The sequence below is a fragment of the Condylostylus longicornis genome, unplaced genomic scaffold (genome assembly GCF_029603195.1).
Source record: "Condylostylus longicornis isolate FDR11 unplaced genomic scaffold, ASM2960319v2 ptg000018l, whole genome shotgun sequence".
Taxonomy (NCBI): domain Eukaryota; kingdom Metazoa; phylum Arthropoda; class Insecta; order Diptera; family Dolichopodidae; genus Condylostylus; species Condylostylus longicornis.
In genome coordinates, this window is record NW_026577987.1 from 9,486,052 (window position 1) to 9,501,365 (window position 15,314).

The 15,314-nt window shown below is 25.3% G+C and overlaps 1 protein-coding gene across 1 annotated transcript in view; it reads right to left on the reverse strand.

The window, feature by feature from the left end:
* LOC129606350 (5'-AMP-activated serine/threonine-protein kinase catalytic subunit alpha) overlaps positions 1 to 15,314 on the reverse strand; it is an 86,665-nt gene that overhangs the window by 22,692 nt on the left and 48,659 nt on the right. The window contains exons 3-5 of the mRNA XM_055516636.1: positions 10,526 to 10,616; positions 9,760 to 9,963; positions 8,730 to 8,967 (exon numbers count right to left, since the gene is read on the reverse strand). Coding sequence (XP_055372611.1) covers positions 8,730 to 8,967; positions 9,760 to 9,963; positions 10,526 to 10,616 — 533 coding nt within the window. The remainder of the gene's footprint in view (positions 1 to 8,729; positions 8,968 to 9,759; positions 9,964 to 10,525; positions 10,617 to 15,314) is intronic.

Genomic DNA, 15,314 nt, shown 5'->3' on the forward strand with positions numbered 1-15,314 from the left:
ATTCAAAATCGAAAAATCATAAAAGTTAAAATGTTGAAATTTTTTGGTATGGTTGCTTATAATCTTGCAATATTTGATTTTTGAAAACAACAATTAATTTAAAAGAAGAACTTTTATAATATAAAATTGTTAACAGAAATTGAGAGTATAGGAATCAATAAAAAATCAGGTGAATTACGGGCAACATGTATGGGCAAAAGAATTTTTGTAATTAGAGGAAAGTATAAAACTAAATCTGAATTCAAAACTTAATGCAATCGAAACATTCCTAAAATTTTCTTATATGTGGCTTGAAGAAATTCGAGTATTAAATTGAGTAAAATTGTGATAGATCATAGAAAGTAATTGAAATTTTTGATTTTATTTGAGTGATTAGTAAGAGAATTGAATTAAACTTTATTGTTTCAAAACTTCTATTATCAAAGCATTGCATTCGGATCATAAGTTTGTGTAGAAGCTAAAATATAATTCGAATGAGTTTATGTTCAAATAAATTTTATTTTGATTTTAGAGTTTCCTTTCATGTTAATTTTAATATTTAGCATATGAAAAAACTATAAGAACTTGTGTGCAACCTGGGTTTTTTTATAGTTTACAAACTGTTTTATTTTATAGTTTATATAAATTTGAGTTAGCCAATTTACCATTTTGTGCACCTTCATTTTTGATACTCATTATTTCTCTTAGTAACTACGGCTGCACAAACTAAATATAGTTGTGTTAAAAATAAATTGATTTACTAAACCAATTATACAATAGTTTCTGTTATCTTCCATATGTCATTATTGATACGCTGTGCCAAGATATTAGCATAAAATGACATTCACACAGTAATTTGAGTCTATACCTATGAAATTTTTGTAGGTGAAATACTACAAGAGAAGTAGCAATTGACATAATAGTAAACAATAAAAAGCGGCTTTCAAAATATTTATTATATTATAAGAACAATAACGGTTCTTCTTGTATATAAATTTATTGCAGCAAGCACAATAGAATAAAAAAATCGTATTTCATGTGGTGCTGTTTTTTTTTGGCTTTTTGTTTTTTGCTCACATAACCTCAATCAAAGTAAATCAATATTAAATTTATTTAAGCGGTAAGCATAGAAAATTCTTAAACACATTATTACTTTTTTTTTCAGTGAAATGATTTTGCAAAATATTATCCTTCGATTGAGTTTTTCGTCGATTACCTTCCTCTTATTTTATACATTAAAACGAGTAAGTAGAGGTGTATGAATGCATATATGTATAGGCATTCATATACATGTACAAATCGCGAATTTATATTTTCTGTATAATATAAATGTACACAATATGATAATGTACATAGCATTGTACAGGAAAGACCTTAAAAAGTAATCATAAATTTCCGGTTAAGATTAAGATGAGTTGCCCCATTGGGAAATTTATTATGGAATATACTTTAACGTACATATATATGTATATATAATTATATTCGTATATATATTTGAGCAGTATTATTATATTAATATAAAAAGTATACACCGGTGCGATGGTTAAGAACGATTTTCCAAAAGTGGTTCTCACAATATTAAGTGTACGTACAGTTCACAAATACATAATAAATACGATATATATATAATTATATATATATAACTCGTATATAAGTTTGTATATACTCGTACACATGTTTATTTGAAGGAAAATATTCCACTTATTTGTGCTTTTATGTACTAGAATTTGAAGTTTTATTAGACTTATTATTTTATTATAAGGAGTTTTTTCTTTTATATTTTTTTTTAAGAAATTTATGGAGCAATCATTTAAAATGAATTCTATTAACTTGTTAATATAGAGGGCATTAGATAAAAAAGAAACTGTGCATTGAAATGAGAAATTTAAAATGAAAATTTTATCTTGAACATAAAATTGAAGAATAAAAAGTTAGACTAGAAAAATTAAAGGGGAAACTATTAGTTTTCTGGGTAATTTTAAAATTTTAAAACAAATAAAACGTTTCAGTTGATTTTACCCAACTATACTAAGACAATTTCATTTAAATGCTATGCGAGAACTATCCGAACCTTTTTCTGAATTAAAATTAGACAAATGAATGTCAAATTGCAGCAGGCTTTATTTTTTAAAATTGCATGGTACCAAAATAAAAATAGTTGCTTCAATAAAACTCTCCGAATGTGCTTAAAATGTAATTGAACACAACCTTGCAAAATTTCATATACTTAATATCTTTATTAGATTTTTTAATATTTATAAATTAACCTTTTTGAATTGTGTCCAGTTATCCGAATAATTTGTTCCAATTATTAATAGATCCCGTTTTGCAGAAAAGAAACAATTTCTAAAAATTTACTGATGTTTGCTTTTTTCATTTTTGAATTGTCGTGGGCATCGGACAGACGGAGTGACGGGTGAACAGAAGGACATTATACAAACTCCAACCAAAGTTGATTTACCTTTAATTAAGATTTTAGGAATTGGTAATGACACGGCAAATAAATTTGTAAATTATATAATTTGAAAATTGCATAATTTGAAATACAGCAGCTTCCCTTTTAATAATAACATTTTATTAGCGATAGTTTTGTTATCAAAAGCTCACAATCGGTCTTAAAAAATTTGCCGAATTAATATTGAAAATTTGATTATTCATTCTTTTTAAATACAATTCAAATTTTCAGAATATAGACTTGTATACTCATTCGAAAAAAAAAACTAAACCTAAAATTTTACCTAATTTTTGGTATAAAATTAATACCAATTTTTTCATTTTTATACTCGTAAAGTAAAAGTATGCCACTTCTCTTTTGCCTCGGTTTTCTTCTTAATCATCATAAGTTTTTTTTTTTTTTTTTTTTTGTTTTCTACTTTTTATATGTTAACGGTACCTACACGTTTATTCAACTATTGTAATTTCTTCTTTATTAACAAAACATTTATACGCGATATTTAAAGTCATTTCTTTATTCTGTTCTTGTTTCCTTTATCCTTCGAGAGTTTTTCTTGAACATTATACTCGTATACAGAAAAAAAGAAAATATTTTTTTTTTTTTTTTATAAAAAAACGGAAAATTTCATTCAGTAAAATCATATATTAAACCGTTATGTGCACCTATATTTATGCATATACATATACAAATAAACAAACATATACAAATTAATACGGTTAAATAAAATGTTATGTTTTTTATGTAAAGTAATAAAAATGTTTTAATTTTTTTTTGTTTAGTTAAAGAGCAGTACAATGAGCAGTGAGAGAGAAGAAAAGAAAAGCAGAAAAATAGAATAAAAAATGAGAATAAAAACATAAATGAAAAATTTTGTTTTATGCTTCTTTGTAATATTTAGGCGGGCGTTATTGTGTTCTTTCCGCTTTTAATAAGTGTAATAAAGTCACGAAAAACATCTCATGATACGCGTTTTCTTTTCATTTTTTGATTTGTTTATTTTTCATTTTTTTTTTTTGTAATTCTCATTACATGATTTTATTTGTTTGTACGAGTATAGTTGTTGCTTGCCTTATTCTCAGTTCTTCATTTTGTTTTTTTTTTTATTGTTTTTGTCTCCCTTTGATGAAATAAATTACCATCATCGAGAATCGACATGGAAAATGTGTTGAATTTTGATCAAGTGGATTCATTAAAATCAAAAGGAGGAAAAATATTAAAATCAGATTTGCCGTTAACATAAAAAAATATTTTAAATTTTAAAAAAATATAACATTTCAAGAAAATATGAATGTGAGTTAATCGGACATGTTGGATGGCTATTACTTTGGTTAAAATATAATGTATATAATTCTTTTTCGAGGCCTTTGAAAACAGATAGGTATGGTACGATCAACCAGACTCAAATTTATATCAAATATTATTTCATAAATTAAATTTCAAAAAATTTTTGAAATTGGTAGCTGTGCAAGAAGATTTTGACAAGCAGAAGCATTTGGCGTCTTAAACATTCCATATAATATTCAGTTTTAATAAATAAAAATCCATGCTAAAATAATTAAATTCTTAAATCACTGTAATAGCAGTCGCAAACATTACTTTTTGCTGCAAGTATTTGAGTTTCTGATTCGTTATACTACTTTAATATGCAATTGAAAATTTAAATTTGAAGAGTGATTTAAAAAATGATTTTACGTATGTATGTGTTCAATAGCATAATAGTCTATTTTGAAATTCAGACATAAATTTCCGAATTAAGCAAAAGTATTTACTAAATATAATTTAAAAATTTTTCTTATTCTAAACGGATTTCCCATTAAACAACTTTTTTTTGTATATACTATATGTCTGAAATACTACAATAATTAATTGAGTCAATAATAAAATTCTGATAAAAATATGTAAGAAGCAAGCGTTTTAAAATGTATTAACAAAATTAGAAGAAAAAATACTGAAACGGTAACTCTATTTTTATGTGATAGCTATTACATGTACATATGTATGTATGTTAAGAAATAAATAGCTCAGTAGATTTCATTTGGTTTTGAATTGAAGTGAATCTTAAGATTTTCTTAAAGAAAATATATGTATATATCTATGTATACATGCACATGAAATTATTGGAAGGGTTAAATAAGATGAAGATGGTTTCTTTGAAAAAATAAAGAAATTGTAGGGATTAATAAATTTTAAGTTTTTTTTTTGTGTTTAATTTTGGTGCTTGCAATAAATGTACATACATACAAATTTATGTATATATGTGTTATGTATGTGCTGTTTTTGTACTCGATTGGATATTTGTGATGTTTTGCCATAATTTTGTCTTATTCTGAGGATTTTAAAATTTAATTCAATTTTAAATCCTGATTTTTATTCCTCTTGTACTATATTTTTCTTTTTAATTTTTTAGAATTAAAAGCTTTTTCAATTCATTTACAACTCTTGTGTTCCATTTAATATGACTAATACATAATGCTTGTAATTCAAAGATTATTATAAATTTGGTAAACCGTTTGCAATGTTGCCAACAAAAAATTATTGAAGGTGTAAAATATATTAATATTTTAAGTTAGTTGCCGTATTTTTAGGTGACGTACTGAACTTTTATAATAGTTTAAAATTGAAATTGGCATTAATATTCTGAAATTGAGTAATTGATGTGCTGTTCCGATTAAAAATTATAATACTATATGTTTGTATAGGATTGGGTTATAAAATTTTTTGGATTTTTTTTTTTTTTTGTGAAAGCCTTACCTAATATTGGCTTGTTCAATTCTCAATAATCTCATTTTTTAATTGAAATTTTGAATAATATTTCAGATTTTTTTTTTAACATTTTTGTTATATTTTTAGATTTCCAAAGAAGCAACTTTTCTACACAGATTATGTCTACATTGTAAATGAAAATCTAATTACCGTTATGTAACTTTGATCTTTTTCTTAAAATGAATAGGAAATTTTGGAAATTTAATTTTTAAAATCTGATTCAAATTAATATTGGATTTTGAATTTAATTTCTTCTTTTTTTTTGAAATTTCTTTTTAAATTGATTTGATTTTTTTTGTATATTGTAAAAGAAAAATAAAATTTTCTTGAATTTTTCTAAGGAGTAGTGTTAAAGTAGTTTAATTAAAATCAAAATTTAAATGATCTTTTGAAAAATGGAAAAGTTAATTACTTCAATTTTTTTTTTTGAATTTTTATTTGGTTTTTCTATTATTTAGAAAATTAATGAAGAAAAACGTTTTTGCCCTATAAGAGCTCTTGTAGGAAGAGGAAAAAATAATTAGAGAATTATTGTGGTTGGTTAATTAAGAAATAAAATTATATACATATATACACATAATGGAATTGCCTTACACAATATTTTACTTTACTTAATCAGGCTTTAAAATTTAATTGCGATAATAAAGAATAAAATTTTATTGCAATTAGAAAACAATACAATAACAGTAATAATGTTACAATATAATTGTTCAATTTTGTAATGGTAAAAGTATTCAATTGTGCAATTAAATTTACAAGCTAGCTTTGAGCTTTAAATTTGAGATCACGATATTGAGTACCGTCTTTTAAATGGTATTTCAGAACTAATTCTTTGTAGTAAATCTTCTACAATATTTGGCGTAACTTTAATAGGTTTATTAATTTGAACTTTTTTGTAGTAATTTGTGGCAGATGAGGAAAACCCAAATTCTAAATCGATTTGATTTATTCAAGAATTTAAACTGTTTTGCTGAATAAGACAAGTTTTTTTCATGTAGAAATGTAAAAGAGGTTAAAGAAACAACAATGAGTAGTTAACATGAAACGACTATAGTACCATTTTTCAATTTTAGATTCCAAATTCCTCTACATAAAATTAATATGTAAAAGTCAGATGGAAATTATTTAAAAGCTAGAAAAAACTAAAAAAGACCTAAATTTATTTCATTTCAAATTCGTATTGAAAAGTGAGCATATGTTTAAAATTTAAAAATAAAATTTTTCTAAGTTCTGTGCTTTTGCTGTCAGTTTATAATTAATTAAAAGACTTCAATTAAAAATAAAAAATTCGGGAAAATGTTTTTGTGCTATAAATTTCCACATGTCCGTGATGCGGTTATAACTGGTTTTCGTAGAATTTGCGTTACCAGTAACAAATTTATTTCATTGCGGACAAAAAATTTTTGTAAGCTTATTAAACAATAAAAACATACATATGTACATAATTTTTTGAAAAACAAACAATCTCTCTTTTAGCTGAATTCAAGAATGAACCAAATCTACAATACTTAGAATCTTCTAAAGAAAGAAACGCTTTAAAAAAAGCTTTAGTTGATACAGCTAATGCTCGTTGTAAAATTCCCATTGTAATCGGTACTAAAGAAATATATCCAACTGATAATGAACCATACTATCAAGTAATGCCACATGCACATAAAAATCAAGTTGCTGAATTTTATCATGCAAACGCCTCTCATATAAAGGAAGCAATTAAGGTGGCTTTAGAAAATAAAGAAAAATGGTATCGAACACCTATTCAAGAAAAATATAAAATATGGATGAATGCTGCTGATGTAATGGCAGGACCTCAAAGACAAAATTTAAATGCTGCAATTATGTTGGGTCAAGGGAAGACTGCAATTCAAGCAGAATTCGATGTATGCGAATTAATTGATTTTATTCGTTATTATGCAATAAATTTAAGAACTTTACCATGTTTATTTAAACCCATAAGTTTAAATAATTTGTCTGAAAATGTTTATAAGTATCGTCCATTAGATGGGTTTATTGCTTCGATTTCTCCATTTAATTTTGCTGCAATTGGAGGAAATTTAGCTTTTACACCAACTTTAATGGGTAATGTTGTATTATGGAAGCCATCGGATACTTCAATTTTATCAAATTGGTTAATTTTTAAAATTATGAGAGAATCCGGTGTACCACCTGGTGTTGTAAATTTTTTACCAAGTTGTCCACAAATTTTTGGAACTGAAATTACATCATCTCCTGATTTGGCCGCTATAAATTTTACAGGTAGTAATTTAAATTATTTTGATATAAAAAGATACACTTTGAACTTTGGCTTAGAGTTCAGGTGGAATTTCATTCATTTAGGAATTGTAAATCATAGGAATTTAAAATTCTCCTCAGATAATTCTTCTCAGATTTTAATTATAATTTGATAATAATAAAATAATATTGTAATTTAAATTTTTATAGGATCTGTTTCATCTTTTCGAAATTTATATGAAGCAGTTGGAAAAAACATTAACAAATATAAAACTTATCCAAGATTAATTGGTGAATGTGGTGGTAAAAATTTTCATTTTGTTCATTCATCCTGCCCGATGCAGTCAGGAAATTTAATTTCATGTACAATTCGTTCAGCATTCGAATATAGTGGGCAAAAATGTTCAGCATGCTCTTGCCTTTATATACCAAAGTGTCATTGGAATACAATGAAAACAAAATTGATAAAAGAATTAATGAAATTAAAAATGGGACCAGTAAGTGATTTTGAAACTTTTACATCAGCAGTAATTGATAAAAAATCTTTTATAAAATTACAAAATATAATAAAATCAATATGTTGTAATAATAATGCTGAATTAATATATGGAGGAAAATGCAATGATAATGAAGGATATTTTATAGAAACAACAATAATTGAATGTAAAAATATAAATGATCAACTTTTCACCAATGAATTTTTTGGTCCAATATTAACAGTTTATCCTTATGAAGAGAAAGATACGGAAAATGTTTTAAATATGATGAATAATTCAAAATACGCATTAACAGGTTCATTATTTGCTGAAGATAAGACTTTCATTCAGTATTTTATGGATAAAATGATAACATCATGTGGTAATTTGTATATAAATGAGAAATCTACAGGTGCTATAGTAGGTCAACAACCTTTTGGCGGTGCAAAACTATCTGGTACAAATGATAAGGCTGGTTCACCATTTTATTTATTAAGATGGGCATCACCAATGACTATAACAACATCATTATCAAAATCATGTGATATTGATTATCCATATATGAGAAATACAAAAAAATGTGGTCGTTGTTAAAATTTTAATTATTTTTTACTTTTCGAATCTTAATTGCAATATTCGAATTTTAATCAGTACATAAATGTACACATATTCACACATTACAGTATAATTATGGGAAATTTTTGAAATTCTATAAGTATTTCAAGGTTTCTTTTACCATAACGTTTTATATTACTTGTGTGTCGAGAACATTAACAATAAATATGAAAAATATTACAAAAAAAAAATATTTTTTTCTGTTCACTTACTTGTAATTTCTTATCTGGATCATATTTTCTGGCCAAGCCAAAATCAATAATTTTAATACGATTTCCTTCTTTTGTTAAACATAAAATATTTTCCGGTTTTAAATCCAAATGTAAAATATATTTCGAATGTATGAATTGCATTGCTTCACATATTTGTCTCATAAAAACTGTACATGTCCTTTCGGTTAAAACAAATTCATCATCAATTACACGGTCAAATAGTTCACCACCTTCAACTCTGGAAATTTAATATTAATGAAGAATAAAAGGATAAAATATATTATTTTCTTTTTAATAAATGAAAAAAAAATAGAAAATATCAAGGTATATTGATGCTCTTCCAGTACATTTCCAGCAAAATTGGACAAAACTGTTTTCCTTTTATTTGTTAGTGTAGCTCTCTCGTACGGTCTGTTTATATAAAGTCCAGATACGATAATTTGGCAACTTTTTGTGCCGTAACAAAAAAAAATTTCAGTTTCTGAACACGTAGAAAAATAGGAAATTTTTCCATATAAGATTTAATTCACGGTTTGTCTATTCAAAATTTATACTTAAGTTTTTGAACCTAAGCTTAAACTTGATATGTTATGCTAAGAAATTTTAGTATAATTCAAATTTTATGTAATTCTAAAAAGTGTTTTAAAGTTTCATGAATTATTTCCTAATTTTCATAATTTAATTTTAATTGAAATTGCGGTTTCAAGTCATGTGGTTATCAATTCATAGTCAAATTTCAATCGAACTGTAATATAACAATGACTACTGCTACTCCGCTTAGTATATATTGCGCTAATTCGTAAAGTAAACAAATATTTAAAGGTAAACTTTCAAATTTAGATGTTGGACCCCATTTAAGATCTTGTTTTATCTGTTTATTTACTGAAATAAAATTTCAGTGATATTATTTTAATGATTAACATTATCTACTATTACTCTACTAACAGTGCACCGGTAATATTATAGGACACGTTTCCTATATTATACAATATTATATAAAAATTCCAATTATTTAAAAGAGTTCACTTACAATTCTTGTATAACGTACATCATCTTCTGATATTCAAAAGCTGCATATAACTGTATAATTAAATGATGTTGCAATGAGTTCATTATTTCAACTTCACGTTCAACATTACGTCTATCTTCACGTTTTGGTATTGGTATAAATTTTGCTGCCAATTTTAAACCTGTCGATTTTTCTCTGCATTTATAAACTGTGCCAAATTTTCCTCTATTATGAAAAAAGAATAAATAAAAAAAAACATGATAAAAGAATATAAAAATAAAAATTATGTGAATAATATGAGAAAAGATATGAGAAAAAAAATGTTGAATGCATTGATGTTGATAATTTATTGGATTAAGACTAGCGGTGAAAAGTAGAATAGGAGAAAATTTATTTTTAATAAGAAAAAAATTTTCAGTTCAATTAATTTTATTTAATTAGGTTTAGTGCTTTCTGCAACAAACGATGTTGAAGTTATTATGTGAAGATTAAATTGTTTAATATTTTTTTAAATAAAAATGGAAGCTATCAGTCAGTCTGAAATTTATGAGAGTTTAAGTGCAGTCTCATTGTTCCTCTTTGACCAAATTATACACAATTTAAATTATTAAGGACAAAACAATGTTCTAAAAATAAACATTGTAATACGGCCCAATTTTAAAAGAATAAAAATTTTATAAATTAAAAATTGCTAATTAGCTCTTGCCAATATAAAATTTTACAAAATTATTTAATCTGTTTGAGTTTAAAGATTTTTTAATGAAAATTTAAAAAACTTTCAGCTTACCTTCCAATTTCTTCAATCGTGTCATAAAAATCTATTGGATTTGTGTTGTATTTGATTGCAACATCTCGTGGTGGAAAATATGGTTCCAAAACTGTAAAAGTGAAAAAGAGAAAAACTGTCAAATTATACAGTTTGAGAATTCTTATAAATATTATTCAAAAACATACAAAACAAAAATAAAATTTGTAAGCATTTCCGTAACTTTTCCATAATACCAACGATATTAAGTATGTGGAATTTTAGTTGAAAATAAAATTTAAGTTATAGTTGATAAAATTCTAGCTATAATATCAAAATTCGTTAAGTATATATATATGTACGAATATTATGTCCTTGCATGATTTTAAGATATTTATTTAGACCGAATTTATGAAGGCTTTTCAAGATATTAAAAAAAAATTTATTTAGTTTCTCTTGACAGAATATTAATGTTTCTTATTTAGCTAGATCGTAGTTCTATAGTACTCACCGTAAACATTGTGCTACAGCAAGTTTATGAAATCTGAATGGAAATATTTTTCAATTCTTATGTACGAGAAAGGTGTAGTGTAGAAGTTGTAAGTTTGAAATTATCGATTCAACTTATCGCTTTCAAAAACAGTGTGAGCGAATGAAAACTGAATTTTGTATACATTTTAGAAAAAACGGAAAATGCAATATGAAAAACTTCTCACTTGAAAATTAAATTATACGAATAAACGATATTCATCCACTTTTTGTTCATTTAGTGAGAATACAGAATTAAGTCTTTATCTCTACCCTTTCTAATACAGGGTATATAGAAAATATTCCGGTTTATAATATGAATAGTTGTCGGTTTTAAATGATCATGGTGATATTATAAATTGATGATATTATAAAAACTGAAGGCATTTGATCGTACTAAACTGTATACAATTTTACTATTTTGGATATTTTCCTTAATTATAGTTTATAATTCAACAAATTTGCAATTAAATGTCAAAGAACATTTGTGTAATATCTGAAAATCAAACTGACAAAAGACCATAATGGGGTAAATTTATTATTAATATATGAGATTCATTTCATTAAATGTGTTACATATTAATTAATAATTACATTGAAAATTAATATTTAATACTGCAGAGTAGACTAGAAGGAATAAAAAAAACAAAAGTGTGAAGTCAGTGTGAGAATCTTTCTCTATGATAACAGTGTGCAGACACAATTAATTATAAGAAAAACAGATTCGATATACCAGATATGGTAAAAGAATACGTGGTAAATTTTTAAGAATAAAAAGAATTTAGTTCACCGACATTTTACTCACAGCTTTTGACGTGTACAACTATATCTATTTATTCAACAATATATTTTTTCTTCGATTATTCATGCAATCACCTAGAATACAGATTTTCAATCATACATAACGATAGCTATATTATACAAGAATAAATCAAAGTCTATTGACTTTCTTTAAAAAACAAGCAAATAGAAAAATTAGAATTATCAACACGGATTAATCTCTTTTGAAACTGCAGACAAAGGTGAAATTAATACGAAAATATTGGATAGTATAAAAATCATTATAAAAATAATAGAAAATTATTTTCAATGATTTAAAATAGATAATAACATAAAAATAATGTCTGTGGAAATAATTGTATAAACCCGGGAATTTTAGAGTATCCGTTTCTTTATAAATTAAGTATTTGAAGAAATGTAGAGCTTCACCGTTTAAAGTCCTTAAATTTTAAATTCAAAGATTGCATACAAACAGAGAGAGTTCGACTAGTTAGTTATTTAATTAGATATCGTCGAAAGTTTAATAAGGGCTATAAAGTAAAAGCCTGTTTCCTAGAATCTAATGTACTATACCGAAAAACAACCTATTGATCCAAATCGCTCAGATACAGATATGTTCCGATTTTCTCCTAAATAAGTTTAAGCTAATTTCGTAGGAAAAATAGTCGTTTACGCGCCTCCTTAAAACGGAAAAACACCATTCCGTTACAAATTTATGATGAAAGAGTTTGCGTTAAACTTATCTTACAAAATATGTTAAATCTTCCTTATTAGGGAAAAGATGTGTACTTGTGTGTCCTTCTTTGACAAATTTACTGGTCACTACCACATTAGTTTGCATAACAAATGGGTTTTATCTATTTTGATTGTAATGTCAATAATAGTAATATCCATAATCATTTACCAGTACAACAACTTGATTTAATGGTGCCCTATTTTTAAGTAAGCAGACTTTGTTTCTTCTTTTATTCATTGTTCATTTCAATTACAATCTAATACAATTTGTAAGTAAATTAAAATTGCATTAATTTTATATTCTTTACTCAACAAAAAGACCTATTCAACCCACTATTGACTTGTTCATACATATATATATAGGTGTATATAGCAATGTATTTATACAGGATCCAATTAAAAGTATAAAGAAAAAACTAGGTGCATGTATACTTTAAGGCAAGGAAAAGAATGTACTCGCATATACAGAGATAGTTTAAGACTGAATAAGTTGAAGGCAAAAAAAGGTCATTCTATATTTTCTCTCCCAGTTAATTTTCATATGAGTATATGTCATATTATTGTCTGACTAATATAATTCAAAATTGAATGTTCATAAATTAAACACATACATACATATGTTTATATTTTGTAAAGAGCTTCGTTTTATTTGTTATCTATTTTATCTATAAGATATGTGAATATGCATGAACTTTTACAAAATTTTGTTACAGAACAAGGATATTCAGACCTATTATATGTAAAACAATAAAATGAATGCTCTATGATGCGTGTAAATCTTGATTGAAGGAGGCTTGTAATCACGAAGGATTTTACACGCTCGTTTGTTTTTTTTCTTTTTTTTTTTACAAATAGTTGACATTTTTTATTACAATTTAAATAAAATGATTCTTATATGAGTATGAATGTTAAAATATTAATGAGTGCAGTTGTGTATGTAAATGTAGTCTTACTTTATTGCATTTAGAAAAAAATTTGAGTCATGATGAAAGTCAGACATGACGGTTATTACTTTCGAAGTGAAATACAATTTTTGTAGTTATACATACAAGTACATAGCGTATATGTAAAACCATTTAAATTTTTATTTATTAACAAACAAGAAAAAAAGGAGATTAAAATTGAAATAAAAGCAAGGGTTATATTGAAAAGATTATGGCACTATTGTAAAAGATTTATGAAATTTTTATTTGAGAGATTGTTTTTTGTTACCGTACTGATAAAAGGTACTGATGAGTATTGTATGTTGAATAAGAAAATCTAGGACATTTTTTAAAACGTTATACCCTCTTAAAATTATTCATTTTGTCCTTGCCCTAATATTTTACTATATCTGATTTTGGGAATCTTGATTATGGCTTTTATTTGGTAATACTTTTGTTTTTCACAACTTTTGACCTTAACATAATCATATACATAGCTATTTTTAGATAGCAAAGTTCTGTTATAATGGCAAATGTTTTTGAATTTCATAAAAATTTTTATGTTTGAGCAATTCACAATTATTTTTGTACCTTCAAATGTGCGCGATATTTTCTTTGATGATACTTGAATTGAGATTTTGAAAGAATAATGAGAAATAAAGAATGATGAACTTATTTTCGGATTCGATAAAATTCAGTTATAAATTTTTAGATAAAATTTTCTTTTAAAGATCAAATGTGTAGGTCCCCATTTTGTGATCTAAAGTATAGGTCCCCATTTTGAGATCTAATCTTTTCGGATAGTTTATAAATGTGCTTCGAGGGCGAAGATGTTAAAATAAAGATTTTCATTTCATACTTGCATAAGAAAATTTCATTTTAATATTTTCTTATACATGGTGGGAAATGGAAAATGAAAACCCAGTCAAAGTTTGAGGTGCATTTCGCTAATAAGATGTTTAAATTTTTCTAGTTTTCAGTTTTGGGATTCGATTTTCCAGATTTCTACAACGGTTGTGTTATTTTCGTGTATGAGAAATTACATTGCAAATCGGAGGTTTTAAAGTTAATAGGGTTTAATATCATAAAATACCTCAGAAATTTCAGAAAAGTGAAAGCTATAGATTTTTGCTTGGTACTAGAGCAAAATTTAAACAGATATAAATGTAGGTATAAAGTAGATGAATAAATCGTAAAGTAGTTGAAATTTTCTCGAGAATTTTTCTTCAAATATTCTCTTATATTTATTTAATAATTAAATGAGAATTGACTAAACTTCCCATCCGTTCAATTAAAATTATTAAGAAAGTCTGTGATGAAATAGGAATCAAGTTTATGCTGAAGCATTTTTTTTTGCATTTAATTGTAAAATCAATCATGAAAATTAAAATGCTGTTATGCATCTTTAAATTTTTACATATTTTCATAAAATTTTATGCTTCCTTAAGCTAATATACGCCAACATATTAAAAAAATTTTCAATGTGTTTTCTACAGTCGAAAAATTTTTCCTGTTGAAAGTACAATATTTAAAGGAAGTGTCTTAAGAAATAACTTTGTTGCAACATATTATTTTTCTTGAAGAATAGGCGAAGTACTTTGTTTATATTAAAGTAAGTATAAAGGATATGAAGATAAGGATTTCCAAGTTAAATTCAAAACAAAGAATCATAGCAAAAAAAAAATGGCCTATTGCGGTATATTAATTCAACCTACTGTTCTTAATTTGTATATATAAGCAAGTAGGTAGCGTAAAAATATAATAGCTACATATTACAGGGGAAAAAAGGTAGATACGAATATAATATGAACCAATCTTCATTAAAATTGTCAAGAATCTAAAGATCCTAGATAAAATTTTATTTT